Source organism: Colossoma macropomum, unplaced genomic scaffold (assembly GCF_904425465.1).
Source record: "Colossoma macropomum unplaced genomic scaffold, Colossoma_macropomum, whole genome shotgun sequence".
Classification (NCBI taxonomy): Eukaryota; Metazoa; Chordata; class Actinopteri; order Characiformes; family Serrasalmidae; genus Colossoma; species Colossoma macropomum.
In genome coordinates this window covers 1,782,067-1,804,593 of record NW_023495007.1, presented here as the reverse complement: position 1 = coordinate 1,804,593, position 22,527 = coordinate 1,782,067, and the positions used below count along the sequence as shown (strand labels likewise).

Below are 22,527 nucleotides of genomic sequence, written 5' to 3'. Positions count from 1 at the left end.
GGTTTATGCTAAAATGTTCATAGTAAGCCCAATTTACCTGGGTCCACCCATTAGTTGAGTAGAGATGGCACTCTAAAGGCTGGAGATGATACACCTGCCCCTTTCAGTTATTGACAGTCAGCTATAGAAATGCTGCAAAACATGTATGAAATGCAAGCATGAAAGACCCAAATACATTTGAGAGTTTGGAGGTAAGACAAATAATAAGCTAGTTCAAATTCTTGTTAAGTTGTGAATAAAACATATAATTACCCAGAGACACTAGATTTCTAATTTCTGTTTCAGAGCAGTTAATGATGTTTAACTACCATTCGTTTCAAGTTTTCAGTTTTGTTTGTTTAACTAGTAACAGCTGAGGTGACAATTAACATTTGTTACATACATACATATATACATACATAAATAACTTGGCCACAAACCAGCTGTGATAAAGTTTGGGAATGAAAGACAAAGTAGCATACCCAGATCATTATTCCTCTCTTTGGGAGTTTGTATTGATCCACACCATCAATAATGACAATTTTATCATTCTATTGTTATTTCGCATCCCTCTGGAACTGGTTAAGATACATATCCTTCTCCTTTCATTCACGTTTAAGCAGGACAAGACTGAAAAACCTTAATCTCTTGCAGTGTGTGCGTGCATCAATAATAATAATAATAATAATAATAATAATAATAATTTAAAAACTTCTTCATTACAATAGAATGCATTTTCCTTAAAAGTGTGCTGTTTTTCTTGACAATGTTTAGACGTAGCAGTTATATTAAGTCTATTAAACCCTGCACGGTTCATGAAAGCTGCAACACTGCCATCTAGCGTATCCGCCTCAGAGCCGGTTTATGAGCAGTCTGGCCACTTCCTATTCCTCCCGTTATATCAAAAACAGGACTGCTAAACAGCAGAGTGAGTCCTCAATGAATGGGAGTAAATGGAGCTCAACGGCTAAAAACGAAAAGTTAAAATAGTTTCTAATTACTTTCCCAGAACGTTTCTTTAATTTTAGAAAATAGAAGGATGTATTTCACTAAAAAAAGAAATCTTACCTAACCTATATATTTCCTTTTTTCTACAGCAAACGGGTTTTGGGCAGCAGAAGGCGGGCTTTACTGCTAGAGAGTGATGATTGATTGGCGAGCAGAACAGCTCATTGGCTGTTCGCGCTCACTGACCTCATGGACATACATGAGGCGCGGTTTTAAACTCCTATAACTCGAGTTTAAAAGCTCTTAAAAATGTAACAGCGGTGTTAAAATGTTTTATGTTATTCTTTTAAATTGAAAATGTTTAAGCATTTATAAACTATGATTTTGCTCTCTACAAGTTCACTGGCTGTGGGCGCGTTAATGCCTCCGAACTTCCTGTCCTCCCTTGAAATTCTTCCCCTCGCAACGCCTGACAATCCTGGAACCGATAGTCAACATATATGTAAAAGTATGACTAGCTAGCTAATCTTCTTGTAAGTACAAAAGCATTTTCTGTGGTATATTCAGATCTTCGGATGTTGTTCTGTTGATTATTTTTTGCTCACAATGATTTTGTTTGGAAGTTCGTTAGTTTAGCTGTGTTGGTAAGGCAGCTGTCTGACTGTAGTTAGAAGTGAAAAGGGCGCTGTGAGCGAAAATATGTCTTGTGTTGACCTAGGAGGTTCGTTACTAGTAACCCTAGTTAGGTTAGCTTGATAGTTGATGTAAAGTCTGGTCTGTTCTAAGTGAACAGCCCGGTCACAAGGATAAGGAACATAACGTAATGTTTTGGTGAACATTTCTGACATTTGTGGAAAGTACTTTTGGGCTGGTTTCCAAGAGTTTAAGCCTAGAAAAAAGGTTAGGTTAAGATTCCTCCCAACCCATTCACCTCTAAATGTCAACCTAGGGAGACAGTAACCAACCCTTATGTTTATCGCCTCCAAACTATATATATTTACTAAAACCGGTATGGGACAATATCTACTATTGAAATAATTAACAGCACAAAAAAAAACAAACAAAAACAAAACACAACAAAAAACAAAAACAGACCACTGTATGCTGTTTTGATCTTCTGTACTATGTTTCTCTGGTAGTCAGACTAATTACTTAATACAGAATCAGAATTTTATTTTTACTTTGGGGTTAGACAGTTTAAAAATTCTCTCTCACAGTACACGTACTGAAACAGTAACAGCCAGAAAGAGAGAGCGCACACAGTCAGGCTGTGTTCTAATGCTGCAGCTAGCTGAAAATGTATTTTTGCTAATGCCTTCTTATGACAGGTACACAACTTAGATACAGCAACTGTAATGTTTTATTACAGCCCAACTCTCATGGGAGACGCTACCTGTTTTATCTGTGCACTGTGTGCGCATGACGACGACTGTTGTAGCTGCGTTGCTACCACATCACACAGAGTGTGGTCAGATTACCTTTTAGACTGGAAAACAAATATGAACAGTACATAATTACTGGTAAAGGGGGGCCCTTATTCGTATGGGTTGACACCTATATGACTGTTTTTCACGAATATAATGCCTATCGCTATAACCTTGCATGCATATGTGACTTCTTTTTGTATTTTGTTGCTCTAATACCATGAGCGACTGTTAAATAAGTGTAAATGCGAAATCATCAGCTGTTTGGCATGTTAATGAAGCATTCATATGTACAATAAAATGTTTTATACAGTATCTGTTGGACAATACCATCATCAGCTTTGAAGTAAATCTTTTGGACCTCTCAGTGAAAGCATTACCAATTTGTTCCCCTATCTCCTGCCTAGATCTGAACCAAAATGGCATCTTCTCCTTCACCCTCACCCCATGACCGCAGTAGACCCGAAGATGAAAATGATCCAGTGGAGCAGATGATCAGCAGGACTGGCTGCGCTGCACTGCACTATGCAATCCAGGATTGCATGGCAGAACACCAAGATTGGAGAAAATGCCAGAAACAGGTTAAGGACTTTAAAGACTGCATGATGTCATTCCAGAATGCCCATAAAGAGCAGCTGCTAAGGAAAAGAGCTTCAGATACAGAATCAGCCTGAAAAAGGAAAAAAAGTCCTCTGACAGTCTCCAGTTGGGAAATGGATGCGACATCATGTTGTGAAGTGTCAATGAATAAATCTTGGACAATTCAGCAATGATATTGTTTTATTCTGTGTCCTCAAATGAAACTACAGTTATTCTCCAGAACAATTCAGATGCCAGCTTGAATGTTCTATTGTTGTCCATCACTTTTTTAAATAACAGTATGTTTTAATAACAGTATATATGACTGGCCCAATATTTTTGGCAATGATTTGCCTCACTTTTCAAAAATAAAATGTAGACAATTTACAATCTGTTGTTGTTGAGAACATACAATAGCCAATAACCAAATGATGTCAGAGCTGCAATGTTAACACTAAGAAATATTAAGTGTGGACCCTAATGTGAGCTGGGAGATGCAGGTTTTCTATGGCCACAGAAATAGATGAAATTATGTAAGAAGAAGGACTGTCAAACAGCAAGAAAGAGAGGATCAGAGCAGCAGTAACCGAAGAGAAGATCCACATAACATCAAATTTCTAAAACGTCATAAAAACTATTTCGCCCAATGCTAAACTTGAGCAGTGGGACTAACCTACGTAAATAGTTTGTGAGAGAGCAGAGTGTATTATCCTGGCATTAGGAAGAATCGATAGAATAATGAGATGAAATATACACCCTAGCATGAGACAAGAAGTGCAGGTTTTCATGTTTTTTGTGTTTTAACAGCATCCTTTTAACCACTGTAAAAAATGGAAACAGCTTTTTTGATCAAGTCTTGTCACTGACCAGGGCAGTGGCAATTTTTAGCGGTGTGGTTGCACAATCCTGTTGTCTGGTTATTGCCCACTATTTGCCAGCAGCATCTATGACATCTATTCAGTTTAATGTTTATGGTACACATATTCTAAAACATTGACCAGGCCCGGCATATTAGTTCAGTCTTTTGGGTTCTATTAGCATTGGTCATTGTTCAACACTGTGAATGAAGGTTTATCATTGAGGATATTTTATGATCAAGGTTTTTTAAATGCTGAAGAACTGGTTTTTAGCAGAGCACTAGTCAAGTGAATTCCTTTCCATCAGATCAATTGGCTTAGCTCATATATAAGAGTGAGCTCCTTTTTAGAATAGAACCCTTGTAAATGCCTGAAAAGGCAGCCACTGACATTAATAAAAATATTAATAAAATAAAGAATTTTAAATAAAAAACTTCACATTTACCATGCTCACATGTGATCTGTTTCAACACTACATATATCTATTTAATTACAGATATCTGTATAATTTAATATAAAACCTTCAATTTTACAGGGGAAAAATACCTATTTTTATTTCTGCATATTTCAATCATTGAGATGTAATCAAACTTATTTGGAGGGATTTGATGTTTTTACCAACAGATGCCACCTTAAAAGTTTAAAAGTTTTCTTTGGTGACTAATAGAAAAAGACCTAATAATGCATTTTAGACCAAACCTTATTATAAAATCATAAAAGATGGTTTGGGTGAGTTCTAAATTATTCTGAATATAAAAAACATTCACATCTATCTATAACTGAATTCTTCCACAATAAATCTATCCTTTGCATTTTTTGATACAAAGTCTAACCTACAGTGTTCAGTGATAGTGCCCTGCGATGGGCTGGTGACATGTCCAGGGTGTTTCCTGCCTTCGGCCAGTGACCGCTGGGATAGGCTCCAGCATCCCCTGCGACCCAGGAGGATAAGCGGCTTAGATGTGTGTTTATGCGTGTGTGTTTCCATATTTTCTACAGGAATAACATGTAATCAGTATTCTAAGATTTTTCAAAGACAAGGATTCAGCCAAGCTGGTACATACCTAAAGGTGGTCCCATTTTGTAGGACCTTAGGGACTCACTCCTTTCAGACCTTCAATCATCCACAATCCACAATCCATTTAGAAATGTTGCAAAAATCACGACTATGAACCTGTACAAGAAATCCAACATAATGGGTGATTTAATGTTTATGCTACCAAGGCTGAGGCTGGTGTGTGATCTAGCACTGAAAACTTGATAGCAAGGTAAAACAGTAATAGCAAGGTGTTGGCTACCCCAGTGGCACCTTTGACTTTGAGACAAGGCTATTGTATGGAGAAGCAGCAGACACACATGTAAGTCTAATAGGAGCAAACTGAGTTCAACATATGGTGATGCAGTGAACCTCTGCCTCAAACTATTTTAAAACCTCAGTCTTCCATACAAGGGTTCAAAAACAATCGAAAGATTAAGGATTGTTTCAGTCTTTTCTACCATCCTTAGTGATAAGTGTATACTGAACATCAAGTTTTTTTCTTAAATTTGTTCTTGAGAAAGGTCCTAAGGAAAAGTCTACATCAGATTCATGACGTGTTCTTAAACTACAGAATTGTGCACACCTTTGTGCTCTTGAGTGTGTAAACTCTGTTTTTACCTGAAAACAAATTCCAAATAAGAAAACATTGGTTGGTGAATGAGGTCCATTGTTCTTTCCTTGTTTTAGCGACTACACTCTTCTACATGTTCACACACAAACAGTAAGCAAACCTGCTGAATCTGTGGTTAACTTTCATTAAAGAAGCAATTGATGAAGATTCCTGTCTCTACATTCTGACCAGACATATTCTGACATACAGTAGTTAACGCATATTGTTAACTATTTATCATCATAGCTGTTCATGCCCCCCAGTAAATGACAAACATATTCATAACAAACAGCAATGAAATTGGACCCTTGTGCTTATGCTGCCTAGGCTACACACAGTGAAGAGAGAAACTAGCATTGGGCCTCATTCATCAACCATTCTTACAAAGAAATATCTTCTTAAAACTCATGCAGTTTTCACAAAGATTGTGACTGTCACCAACATTTTCTTATTTGGGATTTGTTAATACGTAAGAATAGAATCTAGGCACAATCAATGGTTGAGTTGTGAAAAATGACAAATGGCACTACTTCTGCAATACTAACAACTGATCCAGTTTGCTGCATTTGTACTACAATAACACTGCAGTTGTACTGCAGCTGACTTACTATGCTACTTGTCAGTAAAATAAAACAAAAGCACATGTATATTTTTTTAAATGGAACGTGATGTTTTTGTTTATATATCATATATATCAATATGCATGTAAATTAAGTATATCCAGTTTGTACTGGATTGCCATGTGCACAAATAAAAAAAACAGGTCATCCTTAACGGAATTTGTCATTCAAAATTTCGCCCCCATTCATTTTCTATGGTGAGTAGCAAAAAAATGCACCAGGGATTGTGGGATTGTGGGATAGCCAGCAGCACTAACTAAGAACTGACTAAGATAAGATGAGATTGTCTGTCTTGATGTGTTCACATAGTTTTGTCCGAATGATATAGAAGGAAGATTATTAACTGCTGTTATTAGCTTTTTCAATAGGGAGTAGCAATCAATCAATCAATCAATCAATAAATAAATAAAATATGTTTATGAGAGTAGCCTACTTGAGAAGAGGATTTATTTGAAATTTATTTGAAATTCGTGATTGGTTAATAGTTTAACTCATGTCCTGTGTTGTAGACACATTCAGGTGGAGAGGCACTGGTGAAGGAAGCAGAAGGAAAATTCTGTGCCACTTGAGTTGAACAGTCGGACAGTTTTGCTCATAAAAAAGAATCCACTCAAAGATAAATATTAATTCACTGTTATTTGTAACATGATCTGCATTTTCATCACTGATGTTTGCCAAAAGACCTTGAAAATGGACGAGTACCCTTATTGTCACTTAGTTGTAGTGTTCAAGACACTTGCAAATGTTGCTAATGTTTACATGGGCTGATTAGGAATCATTAAACCTGGTGGAGTTTTTTTTCCAAAAAGAAGCACAAAAACTGCTAGTGCTAACTTCCCCTTCTGCTCTTTGCAAAACTTGTCACAGGTGGATTCCTCACAGCTTTCAATTGAATAATTAGAAACCTAAAAGAAAGCGCAAGACAACTTAAAAATGAATGATTTTGCTGTTAGTATCATATATGTATATATAGAATGAAATAATTGTACTGTTACATACAATGAAATGTAATAGAAACATGAAAATAAAAAATAATTCTGAAATGTATCTTGCCCAAATCCATGGGCAGGCTAAACTTGACTTATTTTAATAATTGAAACAGTAATAATTAAACACAACTAAAAATCCCATAATTATTTCTCTCAAAAGGCCATTTTTTTCAGTTAGTGTGTCATTTTTTGTGTCAATTCCTTGCAGTCTTTTTCATGGTTCTTTCCACTGCAGAGTTCACCCTGGTTTGTTTGTAGATCACTTTAATACACTGTAATACCTCCTCTGTTTTTAGTGTATATATGATGGGGTTTAACATGGGTGGAATGGTTTGTGTCAAAGCAGTATTGATTATTCTGATATTTGCACTTATAGGAGTTGTAAAGGCTGCAGTATAAACACTAATAATTGGTAGATAAAACATGGCCACTAATATGACGTGAGAGGTGCAGGTTTTCATAGCTTTGATTTGCTCAGCTCCATGTGAGATCTTCTGTAATGCAAAACCAATACAAACATATGAGAGAGCTATTAATATCAATGGAATGTAAAGCAGTACAGCAGTACAGACATTGCCAATAATGGAATTCATGGAGTAATCATTACAGGCTAAGTAATAGAGGCCATGATCACAGAAATAGCTGTCAACTGTAGTGGATCTACAGAAGGACAATCTGGTAACTAGAGCTACCATCAGAGCAATGACACTCAGAGAGAGAATCCACATAGCACAGATAATCAAAGTCATTGCAGTGTTGGTGACAATTGCATGATACCTTAATGGAAAACATATAGCAATCAGCCTGTCATAGGCCATAGCAAGCAGAGTAAGAGACTGCAGGGTCATAAAGACATAAACAAAAAACATGTTTGCTAGACAGGCTTCATAAGATATGTACTGATTCTCAAACAGAAACATGTCCAGAAGCTTTGGAATGAGAGCAGAGCTTCCACACAGATCAGACAAGGCCAAGTTGAAGACAGCTATATACTTAGCAGTGTGTAAGCTGCGTGCCAGGTATATGGTGCCCATTATAAACAAATTCCCCAACACAGTCACTATATACACAAAGCACAGAAACACATAGAAGTACTTTGCATGTGGGACATTGTAAAGTCCAATGATGTAAAAGCTGGAGGGACGAATAAATGTTGCATTTGGTGATGAAACTGACTGCATGGACGTCAAGCCTGCAGACATCTGGCTTCCACAAAACCTGTTAGAAGGAATAGTTTGCATTAATTTGATTTTTACTGGCACACCTTATATTGATTTATTGTTTCAATACATGGGTAAATAACATCATTGCAATACAGTACAGAGGAATGAAATCACCATTCTTGTGTATCATTTGCACTATTGATACTGTACCTTCTGCCTTTGAGAAAGAATGCCAGCATATCTGTGAAGATCACTTATATTTGTGTTTGGTCTCTGGTGGTATCATTCCCTACAGCACTGCTCCTCAGTAGAACTCCAAAGAAACAAAGAAAGACAAGTCTCTGCATAGATCTCTACTGTCTCCTTTGTAATGAACTGAGACAGGTATCAAATTAAGCAGTCAGCCTGACCATTATCAGAAATTTTATTGCATTTCCAGTAAAAGTGGGTGGGAATTGTAACTGAAAGGAAATCACTGTCCAATCAGAATTCGGAGGCATTGTTGTTGTTTTAGAAGCTCCAGGATAAAGTTACTTGTGAATGTTTGGGGTAACATTAGATAACTATCAATCTATCTGTGTTGACTTCAGTTGTGTTCTAGGCCTAATATAATCTATTTAATTGAAACCTATCACAATAAAAATGTTTGCTCATGAAGTTGCTTGTGAATGCCTATACAAGATCACATTTCTGTTTTGTGTTTAATATTTGTTAGTGCAGTGGTCACCAACACTGGTCATGGAGTACCCTCTGGTTTGCACATTTAGCAAAACACTGCCCCCAAAACACCTGATTCAACTCATGAGATAATTAACAAGCCATTCCACAATTTAAGTGCTTGTATGACAGTGTAAAAATACAACATGGGACTTACCTGTGTGTTGCTCTTTTTTTGGCTCTGCAACAGCTTGGTGGTCAGGAACTTCTATGCTAGGCTGGCTAGCTATAATCACATTTTTAGACTGTGTTTTAGACAAAGTTATCGTTGTTTTAGTTTCTACTACAGCATATTGGAGTTGAAATTAACTAATAAATATGTTCAGGCCTTTAGTTTTACAGGATATTCACAAATTAACATAATCGTACTGTAGACGAAGTGTAGAATAAGACACAGAAAACATGCCTTCAGGCAAATGTTTTTCATTTATATTCAACAGGCAGCAAGAAATGCCCAGCCCAGCACTCCTTCTATAAACAATATCTGAGGAGGGTAAACACCTCCAGCACACTGTATCCCACCATTCTTGGTTACAATTACACTAATTAACTACAAACTAAACCACCCAGCAACAAAAATCACAGCAGTCCCAACTAATCTACCTTTTTAACCAGGAGTATGGCATGCTCCAAGAGCCACTTCCTCACGGCCATGCAGAGCCTATGGCAGACACCACAATACGTTAAATTGTCATTTTTAATAATTGGTGTTATACTGAAGTCTGTAACTTACAGACATTACCAGATGCTGGGTGTCCTCCCTGGTGATGCTCTGCCAGGCCTTGCTTTACTTCAGCTGCCTTCAGTTCCTGCTTGTTCTTGGGGCATCTTACTTTCAATTTCGCCTTCAGTAAATGAAATGCATGCAAGAGTGGTTTGAGATCTGGTGATTGACTTGGCCATTGCCGAACATTCTACTTTTTTGCCCCAAAAAAAGTCTTGGGTTGCTTCCACAGCGTGATTTGGGTCACTGTTCATCTGCATTGTGAAGTTCCTTTCAATGTGTTTTGAAGCATTTTCGCTTAATCTGAGCAGATAATACAGCCCTATACACTTCAGAATCCATCCTACTGCTTTTGTCAGCAGTCACATCATCAATAAATACAAAGAAACCAGTTCTACTGGCAGCCATTCATGCCCACACCATAACACTAACATGCACGATAAGCAGCTCCTTCCCTTGTCCATTCTCCTCTCTATACATCTTTCTGGAACAGGTTGATTTTAGTCTCGTCTGTTCATAACAGTTGTTCCACAACTGCACAGGCCTTTTTAGATATTTTTTGGGAAACTCTGATATGGCCTTCCTGTTTTTGAGGTTTACCAATGGTTTACATGCTGTGATAAGCACTTTGGGCCAGATGTATGAGCGGAGCTGGAGCACTGAATGTAACGTGATGAGATGGCAATACACACTCACTATTCACGTGAAATTAATGATTGATTTACCAAAACTGCAGCTTATCACTTTAATTAAATACATCTTGGACAATTCAGCATTGATATTATTTCATTCTGTGTCCCTCAAATGAAACTACAGATATTCTCCAGAACAATTCAGACATCAGCTTGAATGTTTTATTGATGTCTATCACTTTTTTTTTTAATAACAGTATGTAGATGAATCTCATGACTCTGGCCCAATATTTTTGGCAATGATTTGTCTTTTCAAAAATAAAATATAGATGACATCATGTTTGCTTTTTTCAGCATCAAAGGAACATCAATCTTGCAACATTGCAGACATCATTTGATGGTGATTTAATAAATGTCCCAAAAGTACATTGAGTTTATTTCCAGTTTACTGTTGATGCACAGCATTCCTAATGGAGACTTTGCACATACAATGTTCAGTTAAGCCCAACGCAAGTCATTTTATTTTACACCATGCCTGCTTTTACTGTACAATTTACAATGTTTTTTGTTGAGAACATACAATAGCCAATAACCAAATGATGTCAGTGCTGCAATGATAACAATAAGAAATATTAAGTGTAGACGCTATTGTGAGTTGGGAGATGCAGGTTTTCTATGGCCACAGAAATAGATAAAAATATAGCCGTGAGCGGCAATGAGCGGGTTCAAGCATGCAACAGCAGTACGGGCCCTCCTGCAGGTTTAGCTCATTAGGCCTAAAAAGGCCTCAAGCTTTTGGTTTAGCTCATTAGGCCTAAAAGGCCTCAAGCTTTTGGTTTAGCTCATTAGGCCTAAAAGGCCTCAAGCTTTTGGTTTAGTCCATTAGACCTAAAAAGGCCTCAAGCTGTGGGTCTTATTCATAGGCAGAGTGATTAGAACTGATAGGAAGTCAGTTCATCAAAAGGCCTTCAGTTGCCATAAACAACGATCAGAGGTCTGTAAACACATTATAGCTTTACATTAATATGTACTGATCTACACTGCTTTGTAGAACATTCAAGAGGTTGTCGTCATAGATGTCAAAACTACATGACTAATGGCAGCATTTGTCACATAGTAGCACTTCCACAGTGGATTGGTTCTGTATTTAAGCCATTGATTTGATGTAGGCCATAATGAGGCCCAATGCACTCATAAGAGGCCCTATTGGTGTGAGGAGCTCAGTGAAAGTAGGTCAGAATTAGTGAAAAGGCCACAGTATGGTATCATTCTTGATCAGGGACCATATCCAAAGACGTTCACTAAGTTTTGGTCAGAATGACCTTTTGACCTTTGTATAATAAGCCTTTGTATAGTGAAATCTTTGAATGAATAAGCCAAAATAAAAGACAAGCAGTGCAATTTTTGACATAACATGTAATTAGAAAGTTGTTCATGTGAGTGAACTGAGTCACATGGCACCAACTGTTTATATGTGGACCTTGTAATAACATTGTAATAGCATTTTAGTTGATTTCTAAGTGTTTTTGAGTGCTAAAGCGCCCCCTAAACGCCAATCTGGACCAAACTTGGCATACACCATTAGAGTCTAAATATGTAAAAATTCTTAAAGTTTGGAAATGATCTGACCAATGACTGTTGAGTTATAGCAAATCAAACTAGCAATGCCATGGTTGCAGTAATTAATTGATTGATTCTCAATACACTCAGTGGAACAGTCAAAATGTTTTTGATGATTGAGGATTTATTGAGGATCTGTGTCTTCTGAATCTTATGGTACTAATTTGATGATAATTGTGTATTAGACTATACACTATTACACTATTGTGTAATAGTGTATTATCCTGGCATTCGGCATTTGGAAGAACTGATAATATAGAATAAGAATAGATAAATATTGAGATAAAATGTACACCCTAACATGAGACAAGAAGTACAGGTTTTCATGTTTTTTGAGTTTTAACAGCATAACGGCAGTGGCAATTTTTTAGCAGTGTGGTTGCACAATCCTGTTGTCCAGTTATTGCCCACTATATGCCAGCAGCATCTATGACTATTTATGGTACAAATATTCTGAAACATGGACCAAGACTGGCATATTAGTTCAGTCTTTTGGGTTCTATTAGCATTGGTCATTGCTCAACACTGTGAATCAAGATTTATCATTGAGGATAATTTATAATCAAGGTTTTTTAACTGCTGAAGAACTGGTTTTAGCAGAACACTAGTCAAATGAATTCTTTTCTGTCAGATCAATTGTCTTCCCATATATAAGAGTGAGCTCCTTTTTAGAAAAAAAGTTGTCAACTTAGCATGCTCACATGTGATCTGTTTCAACACTACATATATCTATTTAAGTACAGATATCTATTAAATTTAATATAAAACCTTTAATTTCACAGGGGAAAATGTTTTTTTTTTTTCATTTCTGCATATTTCAATTATTGAGATGCAATCAAAGTTGTGACGATGCAACAGAATTCAGATGCTCGCGGATAAAAAATGCCAACAGGGTTTTATTAACGTGTGACAAAGGTGTGGTCAAAAAACAAGTGTGGGTCTTAATCAAAAGGCAGCAAAAGATCACAGAAGTGATCATAACACTGGGCAGACAAAAACCAAGGGGGTAAACCAAAATCATCGTCAAAAAGCAGGCAACAGGTCAAAACACAGATCCAAATCACAATCAGCAAAGGTACAAAGGTCAGTTCAACAAAAGTGGGTCACAACAGGCAAACGCAGACAGATCAGAAAAATCGCTCAGTATGTTTGAAAGAAGCAATACCTTGCAAAGACCCTAACTAAAGCCCAGGCTAATATACTATTCTACATGAGTCATATGACTACAAACACAGGTGTTCATTGTTAGTATTCTGGTGACTGTGAGTGATAGGTGCGTGAACGATTGTCCAAAGTCATGTGATCTCCCGAGGGATTGTGGGCAATGGAGTCCTCTCTGGACTCCGAGTCTGAGAAAAGTTGCTCATCCACGTGATTTCCCATGGCATTCTGGGAAACATAGTCTGAATCCTCCCGAATCCCCCCCCCCAAAGAGTCTGGGCGGGTCTTGAACCGAGATCTGCCAGGACGACCACCATGTGCCCCACTGGATCTCTGAACAGGGGCGGAACCAGAACTGCCGAGGCGCTGGACCGACGAACCCTCTGGCTGAGACGACCCCATACGTGTGGGCAGGGAGCAGGACGGCTGCTTCTGTGGACGACCTCTGGGACGGGGAGTGAGTTTCTGCGGGTAGCGACTGTGAAAATTCGCTATTAGAGCCAGGTCCAACACGTCCTCGGCAGACACCCAGCATTGTTCTTCCGGACCATACCCCTCCCAGTCCACCAGGTATTGCAGCTGTCCCCCACGTCTCCTGGAGTCCAGCAGCCTACGGACAGCATAGACAAGTGCCCGATCTATCACCTCCGGTGGGGGTGGCGTGACGTCAGGCATAACCTCGTCCAAAAGTCCTGTAATGGCAGGTTTTAGAAGAGACACATGAAATGATCACAAAACTCTAAAGCGAGGGGGTAAGTCTAATCTGTAGGTAACATCAATGACACGTTTTACTATTTTAAAAGGCCCAATATATTTGGGCTGTAATTTTTTGCAACTTCCCTCGGGATGTTGGAAGTCCTTCATGGACAGCCAGACTCTATCCCCAGTTTGATACACGGGGGTAGTCCTCGATGATGGTCTGCTTGTTCCTTGTGCTTCTGGAGTACGGCTTCTATTCGCTGATGAGCCTGCTCCCATACTTGCTCGCTCCTAGTCATCCATTCATCGACAGCGGGGATGTCCGTCTGTACACCAGTCCAAGGGGCTAGCGGTGGCTGGTATCCTAAGAAACATTGGAATCGTGTCATGTCTGTAACAGAACTGGTTAGAGAGTTTTGTGCCATTTCTGCCCAAACCAAATATCTAGCCCAGTCCGATGGGTTGTCATTAAGAGAACACCCTCAGAAATTGACCCAGTTCTTGGTTCACTCTTTCGCATTGTGCATTTGGTTGTGGGTGATACCCGGAAGTCAGGCTGACAGAGACCGCTAAATGTTCAAAAAATGCAGCCCAGACTTGCGACGTGGGGTCCTCTGTCAGATACAGTGTCTTCGGGGATGCCAAAGTAACGAAATACTTGTTGGAATAAAGTCTCGGCAGTTTGAAATGCACTAGGGAATGTGGAGAACGGAACAAATCGTACACCTCGTGAAAATAGATCCACCACTGTCAGAATGGTGGTGAATCCTTGGGATTCTGGCAAGTCAGTTATAAAATCAATGGCTATGTGGGACCAGGGTCGGAGTGGTACTGGTAATGGCATGAGTTTACCAGCAGGAAGTGCCTTAGGCGTTTAACACTGAGAACAAATTGAACATGAAGAAACCAATGCATGTATATCTTTACTCATCGATTCCCACCAATACCTTTGTGCGAGGAGTTTGTGCGTTCGTGTCTCTCCCAGATGACCCTATGTTAGAGAGGAATGTGCCCATGTGATAAGTTGCGAGTAAAAGTCTAATGGAACAAACAATTTCTCAGGGGGGCACTGAGTAGGGATCTCCAGAGCACTATTGGCGCATTCAGTTTCCTCGTCGATCTCCCATCTAATTGATGAAATGATCACTTCAGGAGGCAGAATGCATTCTGGTTGTGCTGTTTCTGCGGGGGGTGTATTCTCCCTCTCAGCTTTCGTGTTATGGGACCCAGGTCTATATGTGATACTGAATTAGAATCTGGAAAAAACAGAGACCATCAGGCTTGGCGTGCATTTAACCTTTTGGCATTACGGAGGTATTCAAGATTCTTGTGGTCTGTAATTACAGAAAAGGGGTGATTCGCTCCTTTCAGCCAGTGCCTCCATTCTTCCAATGCTAATTTCACTGCCAGTAGCTCTCTATCTTCTATCCCATAGTTCTTCTCTGCAGGTGATAACTTATGGGAATAGAAAGCTATGGGGTGCAATTTTTGGGGGGATCCAGTTCTTTGCGACAGAATCACTCCTACTCCAGTTTCTGAGGCATCCACCTCTACTACAAAGGGTTGTTGGGGGTCAGGATGCTTCAGAATGGGAGCAGAGGTGAATGCCTCCTTGAGGTTCTGGAAGGCCCTATCTGCCTGTGGATTCCAGTTAATTCTCTTAGGGCTTCCTTTTAACAAAGATGTAAGGGGTGCTGCAATGGTGCTAAAAACCTGTGGTAGAAATAAGCAAAGCCCAAAAACCTTTGTACATCTTTTACCGTCTTTGGGGCAGGCCATTGAATAACTGCATCAACTTTCTGGTCGTCCATCACCACCCCCTGTTGACTTATGACATACCCTAAGAAGGTCACGGTCTGTAAGTGAAACTCAAATTTTTCCCCTTTCAGATACAGATTATTCTGTAACAGTTGTTGCAGTACTGCTCTAATGTGTCTGACATGGCTTTCGAAATTGGGGGAATACACCAGTATACAGAATACAACACTCTGTATTCATAGTGCCCCCTGGTGGTCAAAAAGGCAGTCTTCCACTCATCTCCCTCTTTTACTCTGATGAGATTGTAGGCGCTTCGTAAGTCTAATTTAGTAAAATATCTAGCTCCTTGGAGTTGTTCTAGGGCCACAGGGACTAGGGGAAGTGGGTAAGGGTAGGATTTGGAAATCTGATTAAGGGCCCTATAATCAATACAAGGACGAAGGCCCCAGTCTTTTTTCTTAATAAAGAAAAAACTTGAGGCTATGGGTGATGTGGAGGGACAGATGAAGCCTTGGCTGAGGGCTTCTTGAATATAGACATCAAGAGCATTCTGCTCCTCTTGAGTGAGGGGATAAATTCTTGCCTTGGGGAAAATAGGGTTTTCTGCTAGGTCAATTGCACAGTCATACGGTCTATGAGGGGGCAATCTAGTGGCATTGTGTTTGTTAAAGACTTCTTTCAAGTCAAGATATTCAGGAGGGATTTCAAAAGTGGCTTCGGCCTTAGGGCTCTCTACAGAGGTCGAACCAAGAGTTAAAATAGGAGTGTGGAGGCAGGAGTGCTTGCAATAGTCAGACCATCTAGTTATGGTGTGCTCAGACCAGGATATGATCAAGTTATGTTTTTCAAGCCATGGGAGTCCTAGGATGAGTTCAAATTCGGAATGTTCCAAAACTAAAAAGGATAAGGTCTCCAGGTGTAGGGCACTTGTTTGCACTTCCAAGGGCTCCGTGACTTGGGAAATCATGCCAACACCCACTGGTCCTCCATCCGACGCTGCCAACTTAAGCTGGTTCTCTGGACTTTTTACTGGAGCTTGTAGCTGCTCGACCATCCGGGTGTGGATGAAATTCCCCACGGCTCCCGAATCGATCAAGGCTGAAATGACAAGAGATTGGGGATGACAGTATATAGTGACTGGTAACATAAAAACATTGTTGTCAAAAACGACGCTGACGTTCTTCACGTGATAACCGGGAGGAGTCACACTGCATGGGTTCAGAAGTTTCATTGTTTTCTGGTCCCAACCTTAGTCTAGCTGGTGCTCTTCTGGGAGTCCTGTCACCCTTGGTCTTGTTCTGATGGTGGATCAGATGGTCGAGCTTGATGGCAAGCGTGATAAGTTGATCCAGTGTTAAATTATCATCCGTACTCGCCAATTCGCTTAATATGTCCGTGTGTAGTCCCTGGCGAAACATAACTAAGAGTGCTGCCTCGTTCCAGCCACTGCTTGCGGCTAAGGTATGAAATTCCAATGAATAATCAACTACTGAGCGATTCCCCTGACGCAAGTTCACCAATAATTCCCTGCTGACTTTCCCTTCGTAGGGATCAAACACCATCTTAAAATCTGTTAGAAATTGTTCATATGAAAGGCGGTGTATCTGGGCCCAACTAGCTGTAGCCAATTCAAGACTATAAAAGCGATTTTCCAAGCACAGTCAGATCCAAATCACAATCAGCAAAGGTACAAAGGGATTAGGCAAAAATCAAGGTCAGTTCAACAAAAGTGGGTCACAACAGGCAAACACAGACAGATCAGAAAAACCGCTCAGTATGTTCGAAAGAAGCAATACTTCACAAAGACCCTAACTAAAGCCCGGGCTAATATACTATTCTACATGAGTCATATGACTACAAACACAGGTGTTCATTGTTAGTATTCTGGTGACTGTGAGCGCTGATAGGTGCGTGAACAATTATCCAAAGTCATGTGATCTCCCGAGGGATTGTGGGCAATGGAGTCCGCGAAAAGTTGCTCAACCATGTGATTTCCCATGGCATTCTGGGAAACGTAGTCTAAATCCGCCCGAGGCATGACAGAAGTTATTTGGAGTGATTTGATGTGGAATGTTTCACTGTAGAGAAACTTACTAACTCTGATTTTTTTTTACAGTGCTGGTATTAAGAACCAGGTATCGCAATGTCTACAATATTAATATAGCAATTTATTTACTATCCAAAATCACCTGTAACCCTGAACCTACCTTCTGAGTTCTGAAATGTAATATTTATGATGGTAAAATAATGGCAGATGCCACCAAAAAAGTTTTCTTTGGTGATTAATAATAGAAAAAGACCTAATAATGCATTTTAGACCAAACCCTATTATAAAATCATAAAAGATATGATGATGTGATGGTTTGGGTGAGTTATAAGTTATTCCGAAAATAAAATATATTCACATCTACCTATAAATGAATTCTTCCACAATAACACTGTCCTTTGCATTTTTTGATACAAAGTCTAACCTACAGTGTTCAGTGATAGTGCCCTGCGATGAACTGGCAACCTGTCCAGGGTGTTTCCTGCCTTCCGGCCAGTGACCGCTGGGATAGGCTCTAGCACCCCCCACAACCCAGGAGGATAAGCGCCTTAGATAATGTGTGTGTGTGTGTGTGTGTTTCAATCTTTTTCACAGGAATAACATGTAATCAGTATTCTAAGATTTCTCAAAGACAAGGATTCAGCCAAGCTGGTACATACCTGAAGGTGGTCCCATTGTGTAGGACCATATAAAGGCAAAGTAGAAATGCAATATTTTTTCCTGGAATTTGAGGGACTTTATCCTTCCAGACCTTCAATCATACACAATCCACAATTCATTTAGAAATGTTGGGAAAAGCTTTAAATGCTCAATATGCTGTGACACAAGAATTTTAATTCAGTGCTTGTTTTGAACATAGTTATTGTAAAAAATAATGTGTGTTGTTAGCATATAATATAATTTTAAAGATCATGACTATGAGTCTGTACAAGAAATATATCCCAACATAATGGGTGTGTCATGGTCTCCTCTGTCCCTGTCTTCATCTGTTTTCTTGCCCTGTGTTGTAGCCATGTGCTCTTTAGCCATGTGCTTGTGTTTTTGTTTTGTTTCTTGTGCTCCGCCCTTTCCCCACCTTCCTTATTAGTATCCTCACCTGTCTGTAGTCTCTGTCTCCTTCCACTCCCAGGTGTTCCCTATTTGTTGTAGCCTTTACCAAGCCTTTTTTCAGTCAGTGTTTGTCTGGTCTACTTGTCATTTTGTTACATGTCGTGTTTGCGTGCCTACCTCGTGTTTTGTTTGCTTTGTTTAGACCTTGTAATTTGTTACCTTGTACTTTGTATTTTGCTAGTTTGTTGTGGTTATTCAAAGTCTGCTTGCACATATATCCAGGCACCTTGCTCACTACACATGTGACAGAAGACCATACTGTTCAAAATGATTGTAGCGAGCTTGTTCAAAGTACAAAAGAAGCTCATTGAGGAGAATGAGTTTAGGCTTCAGGAGGGTTAATGTTTGCTTCGCCAGCTTCAGCCGTTTCTCTCGGCCACCTTGCTCTCGGCCCACATCTCCACCATCCTGGATGGGGAGGGAGCTGGTCTCCCACCAGAGGATAATTTTTGGGGGGGCAAGGGACTCTGGCTCTGACCGGTGTATTGCCCAGCAGCAAGCCATGGCTATAAGCCAGGATCGAGTGGCGTCAGAGCAGCAGTTGGAGGAAGTCAATCTCCTGAGGAAACGGAAGCGTAAACGCCGTGGGCATAAGGGCGGTGAGGGTGCAGCCAGTCCAGCAGCACCGGAACTGTCAGATGCTGCTGAGCTTCCTGCTGTTTCTGCACCCCAGGACCAGCCCATGTTTGCTTTCGCCACCGCTTCCCCTGACAAGCCTGCCTCCGAGGACGTCGCAGCAGGCCCGCCTGCCTCCGAGGACGTCGCAGCAGGCCCGCCTGCCTCCGAGGACGTCGCAGCAGGCCCGCCTGCCTCCGAGGACGTCGCAGCAGGCCCGCCTGCCTCCGAGGACGTCGCAGCAGGCCCGCCTGCCTCCGAGGACGTCGCAGCAGCCTCTGAATACCTGGATAAGCCCATGGCCTCTGTGTCTCCTGATCTACTTACTCCTGTGTGCCATGTGCCAGCTCCCCGGCGTGTTCCAGTGCCGGCTCCCCGGCGTGTTCCAGTGCCGGCTCCCCGGCGTGTTCCAGTGCCGGCTCCCCGGCGTGTTCCAGTGCCGGCTTCTGGAGTTTCTGTGATCCGGATGCCTCCTGTTTCTGTTCCCATGCCCCGGTCGCCCTTGCAGTCCCCTGTCCGGCCACGCTTGCAGTCCCCTGCCCAGCCTAAGAACTTTCAGTCTGTGTTTTCTCCTGTGTTTAGGCAATGTTGTACCCCAGGTTTAGTTTCCATTCCTGTTTGTTAGAATGTTTGTGCCTGTTAACGTTACTGTTCTAGATTTCAGTTCCAGTTCCTGTCACTATCTCTTTCCCAGTTACTGTCATGTTCTCTGTCCCTGTTTCTGTTATTAAGTCCCTTGTCCAGTCCCATGCCCAGTTTTTTTTTTTTTGATTGCTTCATGTTTTTCTGGTCCCTCCTCCTACCTGGCTTCCACCTTTGACGCTTTTTGTATTCGCACCCCAGGAGTTGCGCGTTAGGAGGGGGGTACTGTCACAGTCTCCTCTGTACCTGTTTTCATCTGTTTTCCTGTCCTGTGTTGTAGCCATGTGCTCTTTAGCCATGTACTTTGTTTTTGTTTTGATTCTTGTGTTCTTGTGCGCCCTTTCCCTGCCTTCCCTATTAGTATCCTCACCTGTCTGTAGTTTCTGTGTCCTCCCTCTCCCAGGTGTTCCCCATATGTTGTAGGCTTTACCAAGCCTTTTGTTTGTCAGTGTTTGTCTGGTCTACTTGTCATTTTGTCACATGTAGTGCTTGTGTGCCTACCTCTTGTTTTATTTGCTTAGACCTTGTTTGTTACCTTGTATTTTGTATCTTGTATTTTGCTAGTTTGTTTTGGTTATTAAGTCTGCTCGCACATATCCAGGCACCTTGCTCATTCTACACATGACAGGGTGATTTAATGTTTTGATTTGCTTTTGCTACTGAGGCTGGTGTGTGATCTAGCAATGAAAACTTGATAGCAAGGTAAAACAGTGATGGCAAGGTGTTGGCTACCCTAGCAGCACCTCTGACTTTAAGACAAGGCTATTGTATGGAGAAGCAGCAGAGAAACATATAAGTCTAACAGGATCAAATGAGTTCAACATGTGGTGATGCAGTGAACCTCTGCTTCAAACTACTTTAAAACCTCAGTCTTCCATACAAGAGTTCAGAAATATTTGAAAGATTCAGGATTGTCTTTTCCTGCGATGGACTGGCGACCTGTCCAGGGTGTATCCTGCCTTCCGCCCGATGACAGCTGGGATAGGCTCCAGCACCCCACCGCGACCCAGAAGGATAAGCGGTTTAGATGATGGATGGATGGGATGGAGGATTGTCTTTTCTACCATCCGTAGTGATAAGTGTATATTGAACATCAAGTTTTTTTCTTAAATTTGTTCTTGAGAAAGGTCCTAAGGAAAAGTCTACACCAGGTTCATGACATGTTCTTAAACTACAGAATTGTGCACACCTTTGTGCTCTTGAGTGTGTAAACTCTGTTTTTACCTGAAAACAAATTCCAAATAAGAAAACATTGGTTGGTGAATGAGGTCCATTGTTCTTTCCTTATTTTAGCGACTACACTCTTCTACATGTTCACACACAAACAGTAAGCAAACCTGCTGAATCTGTGGTTAACTTTCATTAAAGAAGCAATAGATGAAGATTCCTGTCTCTACATTCTGAGCAGACATATTCTGACATACAGTAGTTAACGCATGTTGTTAACTATTTATCATGATAGCTGTTCATGCCCCCCAGTAAATGACAAACATATTCATAACAAACAGCAATGAAATTGGACCCTTGTGCTTATGCTGCCTAGGCTACACACAGTGAAGAGAGAAACTAGCATTGGGCCTCATTCATCAACCATTCTTACAAAGAAATATCTTCTTAAAACTCATGCAGTTTTCACAAAGATTGTGACTGTCACCAACATTTTCTTATTTGGGATTTGTTAATAGGTAAGAATAGAATCTAGGCACAATCTATGGTTGAGTTGTTAAAAATTGCAAATGGCACTACTTCTGCAATACTAACAACTGATCTAGTTTGCTGCATTTGTTCTACAAATTTGTACTGCAGCTGACTTACTATTCTACTTATCAGTACAATTAAAAAAAAAGCACAGTGTATATTCTTTTAATGGAACATGGTATATTTGTTTATATCAATATGCATGTAAAATAAGTACATCAAGTTTGTACTGGATTGCCATGTGCACAAACAGACAAATTGGTCATTCTTAACTGAATCTGTCATTCAAAATTTCACCCCCATTCATTTTCAGTGGTGAGTAGAAGAAAATGCACCAGGGATTGTGGAAAAGCCAGCAGCACACATCTGACTCACACTGTGGCAAAAAAAAGATAAGTTTGTCTGTTGTTTGTGCTCAGTGAGGATGTGTCTACATAGTTTTGTCTGAATGATAGAAGAAAAATTAATAACTGCTGCCATTAGCTTTGTCAATGGGTAGTAGCAAATAAATAAAACATGTTTACGAGAGTAGCCTACTTGAGAAGAGAATTTCTTTGAAATTTATTTGAAATCCATGATTGGTTAATAGTTTAACTCGTCTTGCGTTGTAGACACATTCAAGTGGAGAGGCACTGGTGAAGAAAGCAGAAGGCGAATTCTGCACCACTTGAGTTGAACAGTCGGACAGTTTGAACCTGGTGAACTTTTTTTCCAAAAAGAACCACAAAAAGTACTAGTAACATCTCCTTCTTCTCTTTGCAAAACTTGTCACAGGTGGATTCCTCATGGTTTTCAAATGAATAATTAGAAACATAAAAGAAAGCGCAAGACAACTCATTTTAAAATAAATGATTTTGCTGCTAGTTTCAAATTTGTTTTATTTATTCTCTTCTTGT

General features: G+C 40.2%; 2 protein-coding genes across 2 annotated transcripts; one reads left to right on the top strand and one right to left on the bottom strand.

Annotated features, from left to right (window-relative positions):
• The first annotated feature begins 2,764 nt into the window (after positions 1-2,764).
• Positions 2,765-3,320, top strand: LOC118800895 (cytochrome c oxidase assembly factor 4 homolog, mitochondrial). The gene has a single exon (XM_036561058.1). It carries the CDS (start codon positions 2,771-2,773, stop codon positions 3,023-3,025), a length of 255 nt encoding a protein of 84 aa, XP_036416951.1. The 5' UTR covers positions 2,765-2,770; the 3' UTR covers positions 3,026-3,320.
• A 3,919-nt stretch (positions 3,321-7,239) lies between these two features.
• Positions 7,240-8,303, bottom strand: LOC118800854 (olfactory receptor 1-like). The gene has a single exon (XM_036561004.1). It carries the CDS (start codon positions 8,284-8,286, stop codon positions 7,240-7,242), a length of 1,047 nt encoding a protein of 348 aa, XP_036416897.1. The 5' UTR covers positions 8,287-8,303.
• Between the last annotated feature and the right edge of the window lie 14,224 nt (positions 8,304-22,527).

What these genes read in the sequence shown, in the direction of transcription:
- LOC118800895 (XM_036561058.1), top strand. Translation starts at nt 2,771, where the DNA reads ATGGCATCTTCTCCTTCACCCTCACCCCATGACCGCAGTAGACCCGAA.
- LOC118800854 (XM_036561004.1), bottom strand. Translation starts at nt 8,286, where the DNA reads ATGCAAACTATTCCTTCTAACAGGTTTTGTGGAAGCCAGATGTCTGCA.